Source organism: Melanotaenia boesemani, chromosome 3 (genome assembly GCF_017639745.1).
Source record: "Melanotaenia boesemani isolate fMelBoe1 chromosome 3, fMelBoe1.pri, whole genome shotgun sequence".
Lineage (NCBI taxonomy): Eukaryota > Metazoa > Chordata > Actinopteri > Atheriniformes > Melanotaeniidae > Melanotaenia > Melanotaenia boesemani.
In genome coordinates, this window is record NC_055684.1 from 22,046,977 (window position 1) to 22,073,904 (window position 26,928).

Genomic DNA, 26,928 nt, shown 5'->3' on the forward strand with positions numbered 1-26,928 from the left:
TAGTTAGTTGTATGCACTGAAGCCAGTTAGATAAGTTTTTAAATTAAAAAGAAAATTTGGTTTAGGAAAAAAAAAAAAAAAAGAAAAAAAAAAAGGTGTTAAAGTGTTAAATGCAGTATTTCTATAATCAGAAGTGCTCTTTAATCATATATCAGGTGGTGGCAGAGACACAGGAATTGGTTGACTAAGGACCGTGTGCATGGCAGGAAATTATTGTTTATATAAATAGGAACATGATTCTACCGTTCAAATGTTTGGGGTCATTTCTCTATTGAATCCCATGGCAAAGTGACCCCAAACTTTTGAACGATAGTGTATATATATATTTACTTCTAAGTTTTTGAAGTATAACTTTTGAGAAAAAGAGGTATTTACGTTAGATGCTGCTTTAGAAGTTGCAGTGTTGTCTGTAAACTGTAACTTTGTGTGGAGTCTGGAGGACATGGTACTCTAGAAATGCAATTTCTGTTTTACAATCATCTAGTAGGTGACACTGCCATAAAAAAACATTAGGGGCCTGAAAGTGTGGGTACAGAACCGCGGGTCTAAATCTGCAGGTCTGTTTTCAAGATTAATCCACAAGAGCAAAGCGTGCAGAACAGCCGAGAGGATGGAGAATGGAAATTAACTATGAAAACAAAAGAAAAAGGCACTTCAGAATGAGGAACTGTCTGTGAAGAGAACATTCTGATATTTTCAAAGTCCCCACCAGCAGCAGCGTGGAGTTGGCTGCAATAGACTGGTTAATAAATGCCTGTTACAGGTGAGACGGCTGGTAATTTCTATTTGAATTTAACATGATGATCACTAGTTTAGATTCTTCGTGGCCCTATTTATGTAGTTGTATTAATGACCATGGTACTACTTAGGCCCAATCCCATTTCACCCCTTGGCCCTACCCCTTACCCCTACCCCTTGCCCCTTACCCCTTAAAACGGAGCTAGAAGGGGTAGGGCTGAAAAGTCAACCCCTACGAATTGGGACACCCCTTTACTGTCAAACCTTCATTCGTTGCTGTGGTTTGTTGCAGCACTGTTACATCTGCTGTTGGCTGAAACATAAAGCTACTGGTTATGAATGCAGAGCAGGTTCTGAGATTTTCTGTTAATATTATGTGCTGTGTAAAACTAACAGGTGGACATTTTAAGACTTTGAATACTTGGTCTGTACACTTACTGTTCACATTTGTTCTTCTTTAACTTTGAAACAGCTGCAAAAGTGTGCCAGTGTGGAACATTTTCTTAGTCCAGGTTAAATGCTGATAAAGGAACATTTGAACTTAATCAGTCTGTCAGTGAGTTTATCTTGTCATAAATGATGTGATTGCAGCTATTTCTAATTGTTAGTTTAATGTTGATGCCTGAGGTTTTTGCTAACAACTCCATATGGTAATGACATGGCTAAAGTTTGGGAACCCCTGTTGAAGCTGGACATTCTCTTATCAGTCTAAGCTGAGTGGACTTTTTCATTTTCTAATGTTACATAGATCACATCAGATGAAGTTATTGTTGACCACTTTATGTTTTTACTTTGTAGTGAATATTGGTGTTGGTGTTACAAGCACTACAGTAAACTTGAATCTAAATGATTTTCTGACAAAAGTATAAAATCGTGTTTATCTCAAGATAATACCATAATTAATATAAGAGTCCTGTTTTGACTGTTGTATTGAACCTTTTGATGGGGAAGAATAGGAAAAAATTGGATTAGTGGTTTGTAGTTTTATGTGAATGTCTGTCTAGAATAATACATTTTGGTAATTACTTAGCTCATATATGTGTATGTATACTTGCATAAGTGTGTGAGCATATGCATGCAGTAAATGAGTTGGGGTGACCTGAGTATGACTCACGGCCTGACTTTGTGTAGCAGCTTAAGCCCTGCTTATGGGAATATTACATACTGTCTGGAGAAGAACAGGAAAAATTTTAAATTTTCCCAAGTTATATCTGTCTGCACTTAAAAAGCAAGTTAGAACGTCAGCTTCATCGACTTCTAATTTGAAGCGACATGGAGTTGAAACACCCGTCCAGTTTGAGAGGATATCTGCAAGTCCATGCAATTAAAAAAAAAAAAAAAAAACATTAGGAAAGGGCAAGACCCCCTACCAACATCCCCAAATGACCCAGATCACACTGCAGCCTTCAGGGGAATGACTTCCCAGCAACAGCTTAGTTGGTTAGTTACAGGTTTCTCTAGTTTAGTCTCTCATTCTCAGTTCTAACTTAAAGCAACCCAAATAAACTGAACGTTGAACTAGTTCATGAGAAGCATGAACTTTCACAGCACTGACTGGCAGCAAACTCCTTATTTTAAACATGAATTTTACTGATCAATTGTGCAGTTTGGTGTGTGTGCTGAGAAAACTCATATTTTAAAACATATTAGGAGCTCAAAAGCAGTATCACAGTTAGTAATATCTTATCAACTTAAGAAGGGCCCTTACTTAGTCAATGTGCTTCAAAGTATTCATCTCACTGGGTTGAATTACCCAGTCTTTTGTGTGTGTATGTGTCTGTGTGTGGAATTTGCATTTGTTTCACATTCCTGCCAGATAGTTTAGCAAAGGAGGACTTATTAAGGATATATTATGCATTTTGGGCACTTTCATATTTATTTCAGGGCTTATGCAAAGCTGCATGATACCTGCCTGGTGGCAAATGAAGAATTAGCTGTTTTTTGCACACTGTAATGCTTTTTTTCTTTTCTTTTTTTTAAACCACATACCAGTATTTGTGTAATTGAGTTGAATATGAATATTACATATACCATATTAGTTAACTTTCCACTGGTCAGTCAATATTCCGTGACAAACTAGGGACTTGTCCTGGATGTAGCTTACCTCATTAAAAGGCTGCTGCTATGCTGCAACCTTTAACAGGATAAGTGGTTTAGAAATTGGATGCATGTTGTCATTTGATGCCTTTATCCCCCTTCTTTGCTCTTTCATTTCACAGGCTTGTTCCCTTTTATTGGAGTTTTAAATGTACCCTACAAACATACAGTACTTTTGCTTATTTATTTATTAAAAACAAATTGAACACATTTTTCCAAGCCTAGGTAATATGCTGACACTCAAACAACAACAAAACAGAAAGTCACGGTTATTATCCGAGTTTCCAATGAAACAGTTGTCTAGGCATTGAAAAGGTGTCATGTTGGAAACAAAACACATACTCCATGATTTTCTATATAAGTTCAGCTTTTTGTAGTTATTTTAGTCAGTGGTCATGTAAGTACAATAATCATCTTATTTCATTATTTCACGTTGTCAGAGAGCTGCATTTGCTTTGCAGTCTAAGCCAGGCCTGTTTATGTTGTACCTACATGGATTTGTTGTTACTCTGCTCAAGGTGAAATCTTTGTTTTAAGTGCATCTGTAAACTAAATAATGATATTCAGCCATTAGGATACATATGATTGATATTTTCTGCTGTTCACATTTATATTTCCCCCTCAATGTTTAATCAATTGTCATTACCATGACAAGTACAGAGCAAAAGGGAGAGGATATTTAATGTGGTCACAGCTATCCCCCAGAGAGCTGTCAATCACCAAATGTCTATCTGCATAACTAATGGTCGGCCTCTCATTGCCCTTGGAGTTGGGGGGAAATGTTCTGATTGATGGCAGCACATTCGTATGTTCACATGTGCAGGTCATCACCAAAGAGTGACATTTTCTCTGACAGTGATAGAAGATGAATGAGAGGCTCATTTGCCAAGAAGATACTGAAATACAGGAGCAACCAGGGGAGCTTTCTTTGTCTGTATGCTCAATGTGATTTCACAGATTTAGTCACATGACTTAGGGTCATCTCAGCCACATTGAGTATTTCTTTTTCAAGGTGCATATTTATACACAAACTTCCCCATAAAGCTGTCCAGCTAATGCTGACCTATATTTGTACATTTCCATCCAGACTCTAACATTTATTTGTCAGTTAGCAAATGCTGTTAGGCTAAGAGCTATGATTAATAATGGATGGCCAAACCACTTCTTTTTAAAGATGCACAAATAAATAAGTACACTAATGCAGCAAAGTGAGTATAGCATAGTAGTATATGCTGCGTATCGATAAAAACAGGACTGTAAGACATTATTCAAACTGTGAGATAAGCTTCTGAAATGTAACCTAATTGCTCTGTGTTTTTCCATTCTAAAATCCATATGTGCTGTCATATAGTTGTACTGCTTTCAGATGATGATTCAAATAATTAATGGAAATCTTGAAGATTTCTAACTATGCTGCCACTGCAACACCATTAAGTTAAGTTGCTCTGCTAATTGTGGCATCACTCAGAGGACAAAACAGATTGCAATAACTGCAATACTTCGAAAAACACATCTTCACCATTTGGTCAAATTGTGTTTTATCTTGCATTGGTGGATGGTGGATCATTTATATTTGAAAGAGCACTCAGAAAGGTCTCAGGAAAGTATGACAGGAGAACCTTTGGCCAAATGAAGAGGATCATGGGAGAGAGTGCTTATGAATCCAGTTCACTTTCTTGCTTGTCATTTTCACAGCAGATAAAAGCAGATTCATATCCTTAGTTTTCTCTGGTGACTATGCCATTTTCAGTAGTTTGGCAAATGATAGTAAGTAACAACACACACCAGGAAAGGAGTCTTGGCTGTGGTCTTTCACATGGTGTTTGTTTCCATATGCCACTGTTCTCCAAATCTATCCCAGCTGTAAACAAAACTGTCTCTGCGTGTATTCCTAATTCAGGAGTTGTCTTCAACAAACAATTGACAAATGATAACACATGTGCTGTATTGACTTTATCTCTGTGATCTCATTGACAGAGCAATTCACTGAGTAATGTAGGCTTTTGCACACTGTAAGATTTACCGAAAAAAATTAAATATTTATTGTTCTTTTTTTCTTCCTCTTTTTTTTTTTTTTTTTTTTTTTTTAATTTTCCATACATTTGCAAGTTAAGGTCAACATGGAATAGGTTGGGATATCAGGTGGGTGTGACCAGTCCAATAATAATGTGTTATCCCATACGCCTCTCCTTCGTTTGACACAACCATTGAGCTATTTCTCCTTTTTACAACCAATGGAAAGAAAAATATTAAAGCAAAATCTAACACATCGGATTGTGGACACATTCACACAAAATCTGGATCATATATTTTGGCTTTCTGTAGCACAAATTTGGCTACAAGTCAACACCACAAATTCTGTTCATTTTGTTCATTTTAATTTTACTGTTGTTTGTGCCTTATTGCCTTAAAAATGGCTGAAGAGAGGGTAAGAAAAGACATTGTTAACACTCGGTTGTCCCCAGTGTTTGAACTCCAGAGCGACCCCCCCCTTTTATATATATTTATATATATACTGTATATATATATATATATATATATATATATATATATATATATATATATATATATAAATCTTCAACATACAGAAATTGACATACACAAAATTATGTCAATCTTACCTCAAACTGAACTGGTAACTCATTTCTGCTGCAGTTCTTTTCTTTTCTGCTTGCTTTTTCTCTTATCTTTGTTAGGTAGGTTATTTTACAAAAGTGGTCATAGAAAATAAATACAAATATTTTCTGCAATGTAATTTTTATATGACCCACATTTCACATCTGTACCAATGTTCTGTGAAGTCCTCTGGCACTGCAGTCCTTTCTTTTTGTAATGTCCTCCTCCTTCACTTTTTCCTTTGCACTTTAGCAAAGTTCACTGTTACAGTCACCATAGTGATGATGGTATAAACAAATAATAAATAAATAAATAAATTGGAACAAATAAATACATGATTGTTTTTTTCTTAAACAGGTGCATGTATTTCGGACAATGTACCTCTTTATTGGCTGAACTCTGCCCCAGTAATGCTTATGAACTCTCAAAACAGTCTCATATCTTATGGTTTCCATTTTGAGAGACAAAGAAATTCTTTCTTCACACATTTCTAAATGGCAGTTTTGGATATCGTTCGTTCATTCTTTTCCCAATACCATTACCACAGTAACACTTTGAGACTGAAGTGAGAAAACTCAAAACCTGAAGTAAAAGAAAGAGAAAAATCAAAGGTTGCTCAAAGCAGTTCGAAGTCTACAACTGGGAATTTTCAAAAAGAGATAAAGAGATGGTACTCTGACTTTAATGAGTACACAGTGTCGGCTCTGATGATCTCACAAGAGTGCCAGAGGGTGAGAAGAGGAGATAGAAGAACAGGGAGTGTTTAACAGTCTCTATACTGAGAAGAAACTGTGCTAGGAGCATTCCTCCTCAAGGTTTCCTGGAGCATAGTAGCCTGCCAGTTGCCTAAAGCGTGGTCCCCAGTCGCTGAGGTAAGAGAAATCCTGCTCGGAGGTGGTGGACAGCGTGTGGATGGAACTGAGCGAAAGAGCAGGTGAACTGGTGCCCTCAAAGGCGTATGTCTGGAAGGAGTCATATGGCGGCACAGACAGGTCAGCATCAGCTTGCTCCACCTTCTTTCGGATGTAACCTTTAAAAAGAGAGAAGTCCGCTGTTGCCGCTACCGCAGCTCCATCTGCCCCACCACCCACTCTGTTTGCTTGTATCCATTGTGGCAGAGAGCGGATATCCGGGCCAGAGTCACAGCTCTTAGCCTCTGGAAAGTCATAGAGGTTCCTCAGAGCACTCATGTCATATGCCTGTGTGTCCTGCTCCCCTCCACCCTCATCATTGTATTTGATGACGTTATCCCTCATGTCCTCCTCGTCCTCTGCCATCCGCTGACCCTTCCTGTGGCGTTTCAGGGTTAAGATCAGCAAGACAAGAACTGATGACGAGAGAGAAAGTAAAACAGGGAAAATGAGTACACAGAATTAAATCATCAGTTAAAATATATAAAGGATTTGAGAAGTCTTGTTGCATCTCCATAAAATTACAATAATGGACAGGTTCCTTGCATATTTTTTAAACTCTGAATTTATTTTTTTTTTTTTTTAAAGTTTCAACAGAAAATAATTCCTCTTTTCTTTATCTATATATATATATATATATATATATATATATATATATATATATATATATATATATATATATATATATATATAAGAACAACCCCTATTTCAATTCAAATCAAACTTCAAGTACACAAAATAATTGCACTAAACATGCATGTCAAACATGCACCAGACAAAATGGATTTGCAGGGACTTTACTTGGAAAAGTTTAGAACTACTTTCTTTTATTCTAACTCTCATCTCACAGAAGATAATGTATTATCAAGTTTAACATTTCAAATGCATGAACATTGATTTTTCACAAGCCTGATTGCCTTGCCCAGAAATATGATTCAAAAGGCCTAATGTCGGCCCATCTGTATATCAATACTCATCCAAGCCTAATGAAAATAAGGCTTTGTGGTTCTTAAACTTAAGAATTAAGGCAACCACTTAGAATAGATGGAAATGCATCAGAAAAGTCAGTCTGATTTAACATGAGCAACTGGGTGAGCTGGATCATTATAGAGTAATGAAACAAGAGGAAAACAAGGGTGGGGAAGCACAAATATATCAATGAGGATTAAATTTCCACCTATTTTAATTACTGCCAACATGTCGGATTAGATTTAGGACAGGCACCCACTCTGACTTCATGAGTCCCCCTCAGGGTTGCACTGCCCCCTCTATTTACCACAACAACAAAAAAAGTTCCTTCAGGAAACAGGAAAATTTACTTTACACCCAGAAGTGAACATACACACCTACAATTTACCAGCATTACCAGACCATCTAATGCAATAAAACTGTGACACAGCAGTGATTTTGAATGCTCCTATTTTTTGTTTTGCTTGAACTTATAATAGTTGGTACTTAATTGGATATTTTTTCACAAAATTGATTTGCATACACTCTTCACACAAAAATATCAACTGGGAGTATTTTTGAAGCTCACAGATGATTGCCAAAGTGCAAATAAATTAGCAGTTGTTCCAAGAATCTGGTATACTTATGCATAAACCACAAGTGGATGAGGGAAATTTTATTATAATTGCTGTTATTATTGAGAAATGGATAAACAGTTTGTCAAGAATAAATGATCTCTAAAATTACTGTGGGCATGTGAGGGTACTTTTCATTGTGCAATAACCAAGGAAAAGAAAACGCTTTCCTTTCCTGCTCCCCCATTTCACAGTACCTTCTTATAAGTTGGTTTATATGTGTTTAAAAACAAATAACAGTGACCAATAAGTGATTGTTGAAGTTACTGTTATTAAATAATTTACAGTGTAATGATAAAAACATAAACCAGTGAATGATACAAATGTGCAAAGGTGAAAATTCTAGTCTGAAGTATTAAGCTTGACTGGCAGCAGGATGTCCCCTCAGGGTCACAAAAAAAGTACTTTTTCATTCTCTTAGGCAGACACAAGCAAACCCTTTTCCTCCTTTGCTATGTATCCTGAGGATACATTTAGATGTGTCATTAACACATAGACACCATGAATCTTCTAAAACAAACATCCTCTTCCAAAAAAAAAAAAAAAAAAAAAAATCCACAGTGATTAAAAGATACTATTAGTTATAATAGGGGTATGACCCATCTGGAAACCCCTCAATACACGTAAGATTCACATGTGTTAAAAAACAAAGATCAAGTTTGAATATGGACTTTTTAAAGAATGCATACAAATTTTGTCTTTAAAGTTTCCCAGGAGATTAGGATGTGACAGTGAAACGCTCTATTCTCCAAAGTAAAGCACCAAAAATTAAAAAGAAGAAAAAAAAAAAAGCTTTTCTGCAGAAATGTTCTATTACTGTTCCTGGTAATTGTCTTCATTTGGAATATACAGTCTAAAATTAACTGGCGGAGTGAAAACACCCATGTGCTCTTCGACAGCAGAGCTGTGCCGGACTAAAAAGCCTTGCTCATCTTGAATAGGGATTTTATGTGGTATCGCTTAGTGATAATGTTGTTCTCCTCTAACATTGTTTGCTGGGCTCCACTGGGGAAGCAGTGTCTGTAACCATTGTGTTTATTCTTCTCCTTCATGAATGGGGTAAATTAATTGCCATGAGGCGGAAGAAAAAGTCACGGTTTGTGGTAATCTGTGGCACACACTGCCATGCATACTAAACAAGAACTAAGACAATTACTCCAAATTCACGCTAATGAGAATCGTAATAGGAGGTGGAAAACTTAGTATTATGAGCTCCCAGCTCGGTGCAGATCAGTTAATCATGCTAAAGAGTGTCTGACATTATGTGGCATTCTCATGAAAAGACGATCAGATAACCTGACGTCTGACAAAACCTTCTTCGCTGATGAGTGTCACTACCTTTTAGGTATGAAGATGCTTGAATTGTAAGCCCCTGAAAACCCATTGAACTAGGAGATTATCACACCGTTGGAAACGTCAATACAACACCATGTACTGAAGTTACTTTTGCAGAAAGCATATGTACCTGTGTATAGCTGACCTATACATATATAGTTGATACCCATGTGTACAGATGTTGCGATAAGTGTTCCTGACAAGACAGTTAATTTCCCCTTGGGCTGTGCTGGTTGCCCTCACGCGGGAGTTCATCACAAGCAGATGGGAGGTAATTGGAATGGATGCATGCAGATGCTGCAATGCAGTGGAATGGATTCATCACATCAGGCCTATAAATGAGCTGATGGAGGAACTGTTTGTTTGTGAGGTAATTAGGCAGAAATATGTTTTCATTTTTCTCATCATCCAGCAATTGATGTAATAGAGGTGGTCCAGCCTCTGGAGATAAAGAGTGCTGGCTGGCTGCTAAGGTAGTTTTTGTGATTGCAGGCGGCAGAATAGGTACTGTATGCATATGTGTGAAATAAAATACCATTTACACACCATATTGGTGCATTTAGAAAAATGGATTCAATCACAGTTAAGATGTGTGGAGAGACTTAACTTGATGTGTGCACAATCAATTTGTGAATGTGCATATATGGCACAGTCAGTAAGTGTTGGGCTTTATGCAGTTGAGATGATAAGATTGCTGTCAGATGCCTCACTCTCGTGTTGTTATTCACACCACATGATAGTTGTGAAAACACTGCTCATCCCTCTGATCCCAACTCCTGCAGCCCTGAGATTTCACTGTCATGATGACAAGCAGAAGGTATGAGTTGAGACAGAGCCAGTTTTTTAGCGCTTTGATGAGGCACACTGTCCATTTCCTACTATCAGAGTGCAATGGAATTGGCGCCATTTGCAATTATTCTTACCACTGGATTCAGCTTGGCATTATTTCAATATCAAATGAATCATGCATTTATTTATTTATCTTTTAATCTTAAACCAGCGGGATTTTTTATTGTAAAACAACACTCTTTCTGCACAGGATGTTGTTTTCTTCTTTTTTTAAATTCAAAGAAACATTTTTTTAACTTGCATTTCATAACACACAACAGAAATTTAGCAATTTTCTCAGTGACACACCCACTATCATTGGATAATTCGGCATCCATCTTGCATCCTACCAGTACTGTGAGCTCTCTCCAGATAGCCAAATTCTTATCTTGGTTCCTTCTTCTGGCCCTTTCTCTCTTTCTTTTCCTTTCTTCCTCCAATAATGTCTTTTTTTTTTGTTGTTGAATCAGTCATGGTTCACGTTCAAAACGACCAGTGTGTTTATACCTGCTTCCTAGCGTGTGAAGCAAAACTCGGCTGCAACTTCACGCGGCCTCCCTGATAAAAACAAATTGTATAGTGCGGTTTTTCAGCCTTGGGACGCCAAGGGCAGTGACGGCTCCAGATATGCGCATGATAGATGTCACTGTGCCATCAAACGAGTCCGGAACACACACACAGACATACAGTATATAGTATATAGTATACATTATTTATTTATTTCTGTTATATTTGTACATAACATTTTTGTGATGCCTTTAAAACCGTGATGAATAAATGATGCTCTGCTTTTAAGGTCCAGGGGGTTTTGTTAATGGAGACATACTTTATACAATTCTCATTAGAAAAGCTCCTAAAAAATGTGAAGCAATGTTAGTCACAGTTAAAGCTGCGCTGTGTCACATCATTCATCACTTACCCAATGCACACTGTAAAATGCACAGAGGCGTAAGCAGGGGAGACAAAACACAGTGACAGCATTGCTGTTTCTTTCTGTCAATAAGGAATGGGATCCAAAGACGTACAGTGGGAGGAAAGCAAGAAGCTAACTCATAAAATTTTCAAACATGGTAAAACTAAACATCTTTGGTATCTAAGAGGGTCACCGTGTATGTATGGGTATTTTAGTGTGCAGATGTGTGCACAAGTCTGTATATAAAAATCCAAGCTAGTCTGGAAAGCCTGGTCTATTTAAAGCCTTCTGTGTAGAGTGATATAAGTGCTGAAACAGCTCTTTTGCCTGTTTGCACTCTCTAACCCCCCCTTCACTTTACTCTCATTCATTTCATCTCTGCCTGTGTTCCATGGATCAAAGTGGCTTGATATCATTCATAAAACCAAGCAGCATCTGTATTCCTCTTTAAACAAAAGCTTTCTCTTTGTAAAAGCGGAGAAAAATGTTCAACAAGAACATGAAAGTAGAATGAAAAATGTATCTTATTTTAACGTAATACATCTTTGTTTTTTGTTGCCTTTTCAGTCGTGAAATATGGATAACATCTCAAAGTGGTCAGTCCTTTAAAGCACACATGCTTGGCAGCATGATTTTCTGTGTAGAAGATTTTGAGTCATGGTTTTGGTGCATCCCTCAAGTATCTTTTTTCACTAGAATACACCCTTATTGAATGGAATATTCCAGGTGGATCGGCTGAAGTTTTGCACTGACCCCAGAAAAGAAATACTAATCAATTGTGCTTATCCATCCATCTAGCCATCAATCATGCATCTATCCATTAATCACTTGTGCTTCCATGCATACATACATACATACATACGTAGTGTAAATACACGAGTGCATTCAACTACTTACCTATGAGGATGAGCATGCAGACTAGAAGTGCTATAAGTGCCCCGGGGCTGAGAGCTGCACTCATTACATAGGCTGTTGCATTGCAGGACTGGATTGCTCCTTCTGTGTTGGAAAAAAAAGAGTATTTGTTGTAAAATTTTTAAACCAGTGTTGAGTCACTTCAGTGGGCAGGGACTAAGCACTGGCTTATCAGGAATAAAACCACGGTTTTATAATCTACATTTCCTACCAGTCTGAAGCCTCTGTAGAGGGTCATTTGTCTGTGGATTTTGTGGCCTGGTGTTGTTTTACTTTCCATAAATATAACCTGATAAGAACTGTTTGCTAAGCAAAGCAGTGACACAATGACCTTTCAGTATAACTGCTGCTGACGCAGTAGGTGACAGTGATGTTAATGTTTGTAATGGTGCAGCTTCCACAGTTGCTCTCACCTGTGTCGCAACCACAGACATGGATGGTCAGGGTGCCTGTGGAGCTGAGGGAGGGAGGCCCGCTGTCAACCACTAGAATAGGCAGGAAGTACACATTCTGCTCATGACGGTTAAATCTTGACCTCTGGGTTCGGATGCCAGCTGTGTTGTCTGAGTGGGTGGTGATAGTTAGTGAAGATGCGAGGGGAGGTCAGAAAGATGAAAGAAAGCAAAGAATTACACATAAGCAACTTCATGTTTCTGGACCAATCTGTCTCCATATTCACTTATTTTGTTGTTTGTTTAATTTATTGTTGTTAAAATGTTTGGAAATTATAGCTTTCAAAGGTGTATTACATTAAGAAAAAAAAAAAAATTTTGTGAGGAAGTTGAGGAGTGTTTTATACTGATACCGGATACATACTTCAAGTTTAAAGAGGGTGTCCAGATTGTCAAATTTAGCTTTGGATTAGATTCTTTTTCAGGGAAACTGAACTGCTTTTGTTTCATTAGCATTTATCGGTTGACTTTTTTCTTTCTAAAGCAAACACAAAGCAGCTGGGAAAATAGGAGTGAGAGCCACTGTTTGAAATTAAACTTCACCAGTGCGTATATGAGCTCTCTGCTGCAGACATAGATAAATGTAACACAGAATACAGGATGAGGTTTTGACAAATAGAGTCAGAGTGGCTTGTGGGTAGACTTGTATAGAGGATAGCAAGTAATCCATCTTCCAGAACATATATCACTGTTATCCATGTCGTCCTAGAACTCCTCTGGCACATGTAGAACAATTTTCATTTTACTGTTTATGTACAGGAATGTTACACCCCTCACTTTGTCCTTTTGACTTTTGCACACCAGTCTCTCCCACAGAAGGATGCTTGAAAAGTGTCACCCCAATATAGAGATGGACACATCTTTTATAATTTTGTATTAAATCTAATACATTAAAAAATGTTGCAGTATTTAATATTTCATTACAAATATCTCCAAAGGCCACCTTCATTTTTACTCTACAACAGCCACCTTCTGTGGTGAGCATTACTGTTTACCCAGGGCAGGGTGGGGGCCCTGGGAAATCCTGGAAAATCCAGTTGTCAAAATGAAAGCCAACATGGCTGAATGTAGGTATGTGATACTAAATTCTTTATTACCAATAATGACGGATGTTCCTTAAGGCACATATCACGTGTCTAAAATGGTGCAAAATAATTTAGTCCACACCCACACAAGTCGGTTCCATCAGTGTTGCCATGATTATCGTATTTGTACGAAGATTTAGTACTCTGTATTATCAATAATTCCAAACACCCCATAATGTAAGATAATTTGACACCCTCATTTTTTTTTTAGCTAAGTTACTTCCTCATCAAAACACCATCTGTCAACATCTTAGGTCCTAAGTGCAGGGAGGACTGTGCAGCCAAGTCTGCCTGTCTCTGCAGCTTGTGGCCTCGGGAGGGAGATGGAGGTTTTGAGAGGGTAGAACCCCTGCAGAAATGGCTGACTTTCAACGGAAGATTGATCTTCGGCATTTCACTCTCTTAGCTGAAAATCACACAGCCACTGATTACTGTTTAATGTTTCGTGTGTATGCAGTAATTGAGAGGATGTTTCAGCTGCAAATATGTACAACCAACAAAGGAACTGGCTTAGAAGTTCTGGTAAAGTTGCTCAAAGAACATTGCCTAGATCTTTGAGATTCAAAGTATGGATCCGCTTACTCTAACAAGTGCATGCTATTGTAGATGTTTTTTGCATTACAATTGTAACTAAATAACTTCATCAAATGTTTGAATCACACAATTCACAAATAGATGTTTTTCATCTTTGTACAACAATCTTTCTCTACAAACATTTGCATTCTGCTGGTAAAATTTTCTTATAAAGCAGCAAATTTAGCAAGATTTTGTTTTTTGTGTATAGACTGCCAGCAAAGACTTCAAAGAGTTTAGCAACATGGGAAAAAATGCCATGTCATCGTTGCGTGTCAAGGCTTGTAGACAGAACGCAATGTGAAGGCATGATGACGGAGAGAGGAAGTGACAGACTGAATGTGACAGGTTGACAAATGTGTCCATGTAAAGAGACACCAGAGTGGGAAAAAACAAAGGTGTAGGCAGATTAAAAACCTGTTTATATTTTTTATTTTTTATTTTTTTATGTTGTTTTAGCTCTGAACAAAAACCTATACGGTAGTGTTTGTGGGAATAATATGCAAACAGCATGTAAAAATAGAATTTCATATTTAATTGTGTATACACGTGTTGGCAAAATGGCATTTTTATTTGTTATTTATCTTTTTTAACCACTTACATTTCCCTTCTTTAACCTTGTGTCTATCATACAGTTTGGCTTTAAAAATACTAAAAACATATAGAAAAGTAGGAACAGTTGGACAAAGTAATAGTGTTGTTTGTACTTTGTGTACATTTTTGTGACATTTCTGTCATACATTGTACACCTCCTATCCATCCAATGGCATGTGTTCAAACAATACAACGTATGTTTGTACATTAAACAAGGTGTATGCCTTTCCATTCACATGCTTATGAACAAGCCTTCAGCAGACCCCACTGCCTTCACATAGTGACATTTCCCTGGCTCGGGCTGCTCCCCTGACATTTTCCTGGTGTCAGATCAATCTTGATTTTGTTAGATGTCACATTTACTTAGATACACATCTCTAAGCGGGGGATCTGAAAGCGCATATGCAAAAACAAAGACAAGTATAAAAAAAAAAAAATTAATCTTCTTGACAAAGCAAAGCCATGACAAGGGACAAAGGGATTTTTATGTTTACTTACATTTTGGGAGAACATATAAATGTTGCATGTATTACCATTTTAATGACACTTGAAACTAAATAAGCATCTATTTTTCAATCAAACTAGCACACATTCTAATCAAAAATGTGATTTATATTAACAACAATGATTTCAGACATGTTAGAACTGGGGGAAACAGCAGTGTTCAGAGTCAGGCAAACTTGTAAGACAAACTAACACATTTTAAAACCAGATATCAAATAATTTAGATTGACATTGCTTTGCTTAGAGAATCAGAGCAGGTGGTGTTTAGCCAAAACATTTGCCTGATAATGGGGCAAATGTTAAATTTAAAAAGTACACAATTTTGCCTTTACTTTTAAAAAGTTGACCATCTGTCATCTGAATAAACGTCACTGTTGTTGTTAAGAAACCTAAGCTTTGATGAGTGTTTCAATCTGAACTCTGTTTTACCATAATGTTTCTTTTGCAGAATGCCTTTCAGGATTTTATGAAACTTTAACATTTCTTGTCACTTTGGTTTTTCAAAGCAAACCTCCAAATTCATGTGCATTTACCACAATAATCTGATATTCATATTGAAGTATTTTATAACTTGAATCCATATTAATTTATGAATCTAATTAGAGTACAAATTATCTATTTGTATGTTTACACTTTTTGTTGATAAAAAACTAATTGAATTTCTTTTACAAAGTCTATTACAACAATAATATTATTATTATTACTGTTTATATTGTTTGGTGTTTCAGTGTCAGCAGCAGTAACAGCCGGGTTAGCGAAGGCAGTTGATGGAGCATAATATAGTTTATTTCATAAACAGCAGATCTTTGTAACAAATAATATGATCTGAATAACGGGGTTGCAACACCCCTGCATGTACATATTTAAAAATGTTTATTTACACTCACAACATATATTCAAACAGTAAGGCCCAGATTCAATGAATATATATATATATATATATATATATATATATATATATATATATATATATATATATGGCAAAATTGTAAATACACAATCTTTTGCCATATTTATGAAGCTGTACATGGTTCTCTTTTATAAATGTCATTTATCTTTAAGTTTAACACACATGAATTAACACAAACATTGCACAAATGCTACTCAACTTATAATCAAAAACACAGGTACACTGTTTTGCCACAAATGAATAGATACAACAGTGAAGAAGAAGAAGTCAGTTTTACTGAATGTGAAATTGAGCCATCAATCGGTGAAGGAGGAAAATAAAATCAGTTGTTTTTGATGTTCTCAGAAGAGAAACTTTTGACTGGAAAGAGTAATAAAAGCAATGAAGTCTGTAAGCATAAAGCAAAGAATCCTCAGACATGAAAAATTATAGAATAAACTCTTTTGAAAGCAATGTGGGAGCCATGATCTGGTGTCAAGAATAAATAAATACCAATAATAATTAAAAGTCATCTATACTTGTCCTCTAGTTATATCTTCAGTCATTCTTCTGCAAACCTTTAAGCAGCATGGTAGTTATTCATAGTTTCCATAATTAGATTAAAATAAAGCAAAACTATCATATTGTAAAAACTGTTTCGTTAAATTCTGCTACCCTCGTCTATGAAGCTCAGATTGCTGTGTGTGTCCACACAAAGACACATGGCTGTTGTGTGTGTGCATTGTTTACAAATCTGGCCCCTGGTTTTAGAAAAGCTCAAAATCTCATTATGTTGACTATTTTAGTAGCTTAGATATACAAGAATATGGAATATTTGCTCTTTTACCTTTGATATCCCACAGGGTGAAGTGACGATTGCTGGAGGCTTCAGGGGCCAGGGTGAAGTAGAAGCGGTGCCCAGATTGTGGCTCATCTTTATCCACCACACTGATGGTGTGAATTAACTAAGGAGAGTGAAATGACAGAGAAAGAGAGAGAGAGAGAGAGAAAACAAGAAACAAAGAGTAAGATTTCTTCTCATATCTGCTCAATGAGAACAATGAAATGAATGTAAAAAGCACTTTACATTTCAAATGTCTTTCTCAGGAGGGAGAGCGCGAGGTAAAACCGGATGCAACAGACTGAAAAGGCTTGCTGTGAGGGAGTAGTTCAAAAGGCTTATAGTGACAAATAGATAAAACACTCTTTTTTGCAGAAGGTAGACACAGCAATATATATATATTTTTTTTTTAAAAAGGCTCCATGTTAGAAATGCAAAACTATATTAAAATGCCTTTTTGAAAAGAACAGAAAGTCTAAAATTGATGTGTTTGTTCTACAAAAGATCAAAGTCAAAAAGAAGATGAAGTATAAGAACAAAAATGCAGATATAGTGGGACGTGTAGTCCTATCAAACGAAATGATAATGATAACCATTTGAAGAAAAAGGCAACTATGATCCAGTTTTGGGAACTCTGTGTGTGTAGATGCAATAAAGGTGAAAGCAGAGTTAACTGTAAGCTGAACAGACATCAAACCCACCGCTGGATATTCTTTCACCTTAATGCAAGGCTCTCTGTGACAATTCATCCTCTTCTCATGCTATTACTCTGGAGCTAGCATCAAACCACAATCTGATAAATTATTTTTTTCACTTCACATCCATCTGCTCTGTTTCCTCTGCCAGCACATGACGTATGAGCCCACAACCTTATTATTTTGATTTGCTTCACTATTGTTTACTGCATACTCACACCAGGAAACAAAACCACAACTACTTCTCTGTGTAGCTGAATAAAAACAATCAGAAATGCTGCAGTGATCACTGGGTGTGAAATAAATGGAGAATGAATCCGAATTAGTCTTAAAAAAAAGTTCTAAAATGTCATAGTTCTATGTACTGTGTAATGTATGTAGAAAAAGTGTTATCATATTAACTATGTAATCTGAAAAGTGTAACTCTAAGCACTGTTTAAGTCTCATTCATTTTCGCAAAAAGAATTATTAGTATAATCCATGATAATTCTGTTAAGTCGGAGCTTTGACTGATGCTTGCTTGCCTTTAGCTAAGTAAGCTGTTGTATTTCTATTCACTGTGAGTGAAACTGATTTAAATTTTCCCACGAATACTCTTGTGTGTCTTATGAGCTTCAACCAACATGCTTTAAATTATTTTATTTTCAGTGTGAACAGCAACTTTTCTTTCTATTAAAGTTTTGAACAACTATGTATCTTTCTCTACAATTTTTAACTAGTGTGACAACAACTAATGCTGCACAATAACATCTGTGTTTGGTATAGATAATAATGGTGACTCAGTCAAAGCAAATATACCAGAGCTCTAGATTAACCCTAACCCTATTTAATGAAATAAAACAGCACATTTAGACTTTAATAGAAACAATGCACCCTAAGAAAGTTGATGATGGGGCCATGTTTAGTGGTAGTAGTGATTTGGAGGACGATGTGTCAGAGTGGGGAGACTATGAAAAAAACAAAAAAAAACAAAACAATGCTATTTGATGGTCTTTGTTAGTCTTTACACAAGAAGCCAACAGAAGAGGACAAAAGAGAGGGAGATGTAACTTCTGTCTTTCATATGCAGAAGTAACTTATAATGAGCATTTCATTATGTAATGTTTTGTGTTTAAGTTATTATTGATAAATTAAAATAAAATAATCATGGGGTGGCGTGTAGTTCAACTGGATGAACTGCCGCCTCATGTATGGAGGCTACAGCTCTTTGACGACATGCTTGACCCCACCTGAGGTCCTTTGCTGCACATCCAAAACTCTGTCTGACCAACTTTTCTGTAATTTTTTTTTTCCCTTTTGACTTCCCCTTTTACACTAACTGTAAAATAAAGAGCACTAGAGCCAAGAAAATAAAAAAAAAAAGATAATTATAACTTCTAATGATGTAGTAATGAAGACAGTGTTTAATGATTGCAATGGCTAAACATGGTTATATTATAAATTCTTACAGTTCTAGAAAGTTCATGCCATTAGTAAATCAAGTAAAATATATCTAAGTTATTATAGCTTTTATTTTTTATGTAAAACAGGACATGATAGATCAATTAAAGCCACAATGTATAAACAGCATGTAAGGGTTAACTGTGACCTGTATATCTGGAAAGTAAGGTGAACATTTGCAGATGGGAGAGGAATAGAATATTTTAAATGTTTAACAGTTTTTTTTTTTTTTTGTTTCATGATGTGAATTTTGTTGTTTTTTAGTTGTTTTGTTTTTTTTATATAATTTCCATGCATATTCTCCAACTCCAAGCTGTATAAACTTGAAATGCTTATAGGATTTAAGCATATCAGCTGATGTCTATTTGTCTAATGAGCGGGGTTGTGACCTAAGGAGATCGACACCCTATTAATGTGTGCATAATTATTAGGCAGCTTCTTTCTCTCACGCAAAATGGGCTAAAGAGATTTAACTGACTGAAAGGTTAAAAACTGTAAGAAAAAAAGTCTTAGATGGATGCAGCACTCCTGAAATTGCCAAAATATTGGAGTGTGATCACAGAAACATCAAATGTTTTGTTGCAAATAGTCAACAGTGCCGCAAGAACGGTGTCGAGGAAAATAAGACGAAAATTAAATGCAAAAGATTTGAGAAGAATCAAACATGAAGCTACCAGGAACCCATTATCCTCCAGCGCTGTCATATCCCAGAACTACAACCTACCTGGAGTGTCCAGAAGTACGAGGTGAGACGTGGTGAGACATGGCCAAGGTAAGGAAGGCTGAAACCCGACCACCACTGAACAAGACACATAAGTTGAAATGACAGGACTGGGCCAGGAAATATCTGAAGACAGATTTTTCAAAGATTTTTGTGGACTGATGAGAGGAGAGTGACTCTTCCTGGACCAGATGGATGGAACTGTGGCTGGATCAGTAAGCTCCACTTCAACTCAGATACCAGCAGGTGGAGGTGGGGTACTGGTAAGGGCTGGTATTATTAGCTTGTTGGACCTTTTTGGGTTGAAAATGGACTCAAAATGAGCTCCCAAATCGACTGCCAGTTTTTAGAAGACACTTTCTTCAAGCAGGGGTACAGGAAAAAGTCTGCATCTTTCAAGAGGTCCATGATTTTCATGCAGGACAATGCTCCATCGCATGCATCGAAGTAATCCACTGCGTGGCTAGCCAGTAAAGGCCTTAAAGGCGTAAAACTAATGACATGGCCCCCTTCCTCACCTGACCTGAACCCTGTTGAGGACTTGTGGACCCTTCTCAAACGGGAGATTTACAGTGAAGAAAATCAGTACACCAGTCTGAACAGTGTCTAGGAAGCTGTGGTTGCTGCTGCATAAAAGGTTGATCGTCAACAGATCAATAAACTGACAAACTCCATGAATGGAAGGCTTCGGACCCTTAATTAATAAATTATAAATTAATTAATAATTGTGCACACAGTGTACATTATGCACAAGCATATGATTGCATTTAGGTTTCCTGCAGTTTTTACATGTGACCACTAATTCACAGGTTTTGCCTTTTCTAACATCCAAAAAATGGTTCCTTCTACTCCTACTGAAGCATTTCTTGGCTGGGAAAGAGTCCTCCTGGAGTTTCCATTACTTGGCATATGTCCAAAGTTAAGTAGTCCAGCACATAACCTTTTGATTTTAAGACAAAGAGTGTTCAACTTATACAATGTTTAATTAATGAGCTTTAGAAGTGCCTATAGGTGAATTTTGATACTTTTAGATTGAGCAAAGCAAGCTGTTTTCCAAGTTTTCCTCTAAGTCAAGAGTGGCAGCTCATTCCTTCAAGCCTTAAATATTATAACTAAAAGCTCTACAACTTATAAAATGATAGACTGTGGAGAAACATTATCAACTTCACAACTAAACTTTCTTTTAATCATCTGTCTATAGGGTATGTCTATATAACACAAAGCAGCAGGTATTCAACCCAGATGGATATAATTTTCTCATCAGCTCTTTTCAGTTTAAAGAATATGCTGACTGCTATCACTGTATTTATTAAGTCTCAATTTTCCATATTTTCTGTTTATGCCAATTTGACATCTTGTATCTGTGTTGGTATAATTTCACCACACTCCTGTCAGCATTTTCCAGAATTGACAGAATTTACTCCCCCTGTAAACACAATCAGCTATTCACATTGCAGCCTACAGTGTTTTTATAGGCTTTCATTCATACCAGCAAAGGATCTTCCCACTAAATACCCATCAGTCTTAAGTGATCTGTAAGAAAAGAATCCACATTGAAGAGGATGGAAAGGTTAGTAAAAATGCTTTTATCACCAGAAAAGGCACTTAAAAAATTGATAATAAATTAAATCCCTGTAAATCCCTGTTATACACTCTCACACATCCAAGTGAACTGCTGCTAAATTCTGCAGATGTGACAAACAACCTCTAGAACTATAATCTAGTGAGAAAATGTCTCACTAGATTTCATGAAGTAGGTTTGTGATTGAAGTAGGTTGTTTAGTCTGTTTTCTTTTTTTTTTTAATAAAAGCTCAAAGTTTAGATGAAACAAAGGAAAATATATCAAACAAATAAACAGCTGTTACAGCTGTTGCTTCCTTTTTCAACTACAGGATTTTGAAGTCCTTTTTTCTTCACTCCCATTGTACCTCTTAAGTCTGCTATTTCTATTCTTTACTAGGTGTTTTCCATCCGAAATGTATTGCAAATTTAATTAAATTGTAGGAAATTACTGCAAATAAAGTGTAAATCTGTACATTTGCATCTACTACTTCCATGTGGTTTGGATGGATGTTTGGAGGCAACAATTCCGTTTGGCTCTGGAAATAATGTGATTTCTGTATTCCATAATATAAAGCTTTCCAATATTCCAATTCGTTTGCAATTTTATTAATGGACACAACCTGCCCATAAAGACTCCCGTGATGGAAACACTGATTTTATTTTCCTCTGATTTTTGGTCCTTGACATTTATCTCATCCAAAGCAAATTCATTTTACGTTCTCCTTTTCAGAAGAAATGTTTCCTCCATTTGTCTTCCATCTGCTAACTAAAGAAATCAAAGAATAACACAGTTTCTAAACTCCACACCTGTTTTACAAAAAGACATAGGCTTTATAGCGTACTATGCATTATGTGTTTCTCTGAGAACGCCTCATTTGTGGTTCTGCACAAAGCTCTGAATTATGAGAGCAGTATATGCATCACTGTGACTGAGCCGCTGACGATCACAATTCTGGGCCCCAGTCACACCTCCACAATAACCGGTTTCTGAACATTGATGTTGTGTCACAGACACACAACAGGCTTAGTTATACCCACAGCTCCAGGATACTGTCTGGGATAAAATGGTTTACTTTATAATTACAAAATGCCACAGCATGATTTCAGGGTAAATGACAAGCTTATTCCATGAAGTTCAAGAAATATGCGCTCAAGAAATACAGAAACTCCAGTAATTATTGCCTGTGTTCTTACAGAAATATTTCAAATCTTACCTATACACCAAATTACTCTAGATTTAAAAAGTAAGACAACACTGTAACACCAACACATAATCTCATACAATTTACTATTCAGCAGTTTTAAAATAAGTTTATGTTACTTGTGTATAAGGCAAGGGTCGCCAGCTCCAACCTTGCTTCAACACACCCCTGATCTAAGGTAGTGTTAGAATGCACTATGTTGTCCTGTTTACCAGTCACGATCCCAGGAAGAGACCAATTTCAATGCATCTGCTGTGAGGACTAAAAACATCTTGACTGCAGGTCATTAGTAAATGCTTAAATGTTTTTCCAATGTTACAATGGAAGCCAAAGGACATGCTTGGTATTTAGACTCCATCATAGGTGCTACTGCTTTAGCTCTAAATCAAGGAAAGATTCCCACTACAAACTGCAGAAGTTTTGAATTTAGCAAAAATATTTCCAAGGTTAATACTTGACTAGAACAAGTATTATTAACATTTACACAGTGTAATTTCTTTATAAAAATATTACTCAGACCATTATCATAATCTAAACTTTTCACATTGTTAAATTTATGTAACTGTCTAAATGGTCCAATTTGTTGTAATATTATTAATGTGAGTAAAAAGCCCAAAAAGTCCAAACACATCTGTGTAAAACATCTCTGTGTATTTTTGTTCTCTAAATAATCCCCTTATTGCTGTTCATATTTATCAGTTGTCCTTGTATATAAACTAATATACAAAGAGGTTCAAACAAGCTCAGTTTCCAGTAGCCTTCACAGTAACATCCTGCACTGATGCTAAACTAAAAACTATATCATATCAAGCTGTTCCCAAACACTTACAAACTTTACTGTTTTTTCTTTTTTTTTGGTTCTCCCAGCATCGACTGAGGGTGAGTGAAAACTGAAGTCCTGAGACAGAGAGAAATGAGCAGGGAGGAAAGCTAGTGTGTAGGAGTTTATCAAGTAGCTAGCAACGCTCCCTCTAGCACAATTGCCTAATTAGATTTCTATCTAGTGGTACCCTTTCCTGACCCTCTTAAATCGCCTGCATCTCTGAGAAGTAAGAAGTGGAACTTTCCCAAAATTAGCGGCCATTTGCACTGGAGGTGTCTGAGAGGTGAAATTTGTGAGAGGAAGGAGGCTTTCTCATTCATAGCTGAAATCAACCATCCAGGAAGGTAATTCATAGATAATATATGATGGATAAATTTACATCGACTTACATACAACATGTGTTATGAAAGGTTCATCAGTGAAATCTGGATTTTATTGTTAGCATCAAGAGGTTTTTCTATCAAAATGACCAAATAGTTTGCCCGTATCCCAGTAATTAAATTAACCGGTAAACTACCACCGCTACATGTAGCAGAAGGGAAATAAAATCCATATGGGAATTTCTGTGTCACAGCAGGTATCAGCCTCAAGTGTTGCATTTAAGTAGCCACAAACTTAAGGAGGACAGAAGTAGGATGGATACCACTATTATGTGCAATACTTTCATCCAAAGGATGCTTTTAAAAGTGGAGCATGAGTTCAACATCCGGACAACAGTGCAACATTTTGCTAAAACAATTTTGTCTCTTTGCGAACTTCACTTGCCAATGCTTACAAATCAGAACAACTTGGTCAGGATTGGATAATGATCGCAGTTTGGGCCAAGTTAAATTCTGTTCCAATATCCCCATAATCTGCATGGACATCCTTTTGCCTTGGTTGTTTCCCAACAGACAAAAAAAAAAAAAAAGAAATCAATGTTATTTACTTGATTTCACCTGGTCTGTATACAAATATAGTTTGAACATATAGCATTTTACTGTCAAGGGAGCCATGGACGTTAGGGCCCAAGTGCAGGCTGTAAGAGGTGGGAGACAGACTGGTACAGGTTAAAAAGGTTTTAATGAAGAAAAATTTGACTTACAGGAACAAAAAGACTCCGGTGGCAAAAACTCTGCCTGGACTATATCTAACAGAAACTGACATGGCAAACAGAAAGCAGAAAGCACTAACCGTGACATCAAACCAAAGAAAACAATGAATTGGCAAGTAAGAACTGAAACCAATGGAGTATAAATACAAAGAAGTACAAACTAGACGCCAGTGAAGTGAATGAGCTAATCAGACCAGGTGAACTAATGAGCAGAAACCAAAAAAAAAAAAAAAAAAAAAAAAAAAAAAAAAAAAACACAGAACATGACACTAAACACCAAAAACATCTTGAAAGAACACAAATAAACCAAGAAATAAAGCATGAATCATGACATTTTACAATTAAAAAGCTTGTGGAAAGTTAAAGCTATCCATAATTCATTCTCAAATTCCCACATTGACCTCCTCTAAAAAAAAAAGAGTATAAATGCATAAAGTGGCATTTAGACAATTGGATGATGCATGTAGACCAACCACCACAGCTACTGACCCTTTCCCTAATGGCAAATGGTGTCAAATCAGATTAGCAAGAGCCAAGGCCCACTGACTCTAAATTAAAACTAATGAAGAAAAGTGTCATATCAGGCAAACCGAAACCTCAAAAACACAAGTTTTGTTCCTTAATCTACCACCCTCTTTGCTTTGCTGTCTTTTAATACAAACTGTAGCCCTGGTTAATAAGGCAGCATTTGCTTCCAGCCTCAAATATAACTACAACCAATGCATCATGGTACGGATATAAAATGACACCTTTTGCATATCTGAGAGGCACTACTGGCTTTGACAAAATAGTGCCATTTGAAGCCCCGGGAATGAGAACAGGTTGTGCTTTTAAAGTGTAGTGTGGGTGCTCATGCTTTTAGTCTCTTTATATGCAAGGAGGGATAACAGTTTTAAGGGGAGGGACACACAATTACAAGTATGGAAGTAAAAAAGAGAACACCTGTCAAGCATTGAATGGAGAAGCTAAGGTTAAAACACACTCAGGCAGGGAGCATGACTTATTGTTCTGTTTGCTCAACTAATGTGTGTCATTACATACTGTAGCAAACACTGGTTCGCTTCAATATTAACCGAAGTGAAGGATGTATGGTTGTATGCTTGGATGAAAAAGCTTTTTTTGTGTGTGTGTTCATGTAATCTGCTTATTTATATGATTCACTTTAACAGAGATAACAAAAGAAAGAAGCATTTGGTGAGTAGGACAGATGACTCAGTCCTAGACATGAAATACTGTCTGGGAAAATTGTGAGTCTGTCTGAGTTTTTCACTGTTTTCTCCTTTTGTTCCTTTCTTACGTTTGTCTTATGTGTAACTGTGTTTGCTTAGCATCCCCTTTCTATGTGGATGAGGTGAGTAAGCATTGCACTTCTGTGTGTGTGAGACAGGCTTAACATTTAGTTATCTCTCCCAAGGGTTGGGGGTTGGCTGTGCAGTGGCTAAACTGAGGTGATCTGTCACAGTGACCCACTCAGCCAGCTGTGAGATGGCATGGCAGAGCTGACAGGCCCCTGTTACCCCAGGCCATACTTAGTATTTGGCTTTCCATCCAGCTTTTTTTTTTTTTTTTTTTAACACACATGGCTTTATATTGATATCTGTCCCTCTGCATTCAGTCAGCTAAATACCACAAGGTGGGAGAGGAATGGGCTGGCAGTGAAAAATCGTGTTTGCATGTCTGCTCGCTGGAATTGCAGAAATCAGGTTGTATTTAAAGATTTGTAAGCTATGCTGCTTTTTACAACAATAATCTAAGGTTTTTGTCTTAATAAATTAGGGCTTATGGACATCAAACAGTAAATGCTTAACAATCCCAGTGGATGTTGAGCATTGGTCGGGTGTCAAACTGCTCCACTGCTGTCTAAAATATGTATGTACTACAAATATAATCTTTGAAAGTATTTTTCCAACAAAACATGTATAAATTTACATTACACTGTTATGCAGGGGAACTTGTAATATCTGATAAACTGGGATAATTTAAAGGATATCAACAGTTCTGTTTTAGCATTGGCTCACGCTTTGAAAGTGTGTGTTAGCTAAAAATCCACTCTAAGTTAAATTCTCTTTAAAAGGCTGTATCGATGGTAAAATATAAACAAAAAAACTATCAAAATGATGCTCGTGCTAGAGACTTAATGGTTTGGCAGTGGTATATAAAAAGTAAATAAGCAGGAGAAAGCAACATGGTCTATGGTTGCGTTCTGGCTGGTAGGAGAAAGTTAGTTCTTATATATTATTTCAAGCTGGGCCACAAAGAGCTTTAAAAGTAAAATGTTAAAATCACCTACCAAAGTTAATGAACAGACAGTGTAAGGACATTTAATTTCTCTGTGTGGACAAGCAAAAGGAAGTAGAAGCATTGGCAGCTACATGAGCACCTTTGAAATTAAAATGGTGTACAACATTATCAGTAATATAAATGGACACATCGTTAGCTGATAAGGGACCAAAGACAAACTGGACAAAATTATGCTGATGTTCTAAATCAGTGATAAGTAAATTATCATGATTTTT

General features: G+C 36.6%; 1 protein-coding gene across 2 annotated transcripts in view; it reads right to left on the bottom strand.

Moving 5' to 3' along the window:
- Positions 1-5,401: 5,401 nt before the first annotated feature.
- The window catches only part of LOC121637304 (cadherin-22), a 90,736-nt gene continuing 69,209 nt past the window's right edge, over positions 5,402-26,928 (bottom strand). For both annotated transcript variants that reach the window (XM_041981360.1, XM_041981361.1), the window contains 4 exons: positions 16,881-16,998; positions 12,350-12,499; positions 11,919-12,020; positions 5,402-6,778 (listed from right to left, as the gene is read on the bottom strand). In XM_041981360.1, coding sequence (XP_041837294.1) covers positions 6,246-6,778; positions 11,919-12,020; positions 12,350-12,499; positions 16,881-16,998 — 903 coding nt within the window. In that variant the 3' untranslated portion in view covers positions 5,402-6,245. The remainder of the gene's footprint in view (positions 6,779-11,918; positions 12,021-12,349; positions 12,500-16,880; positions 16,999-26,928) is intronic.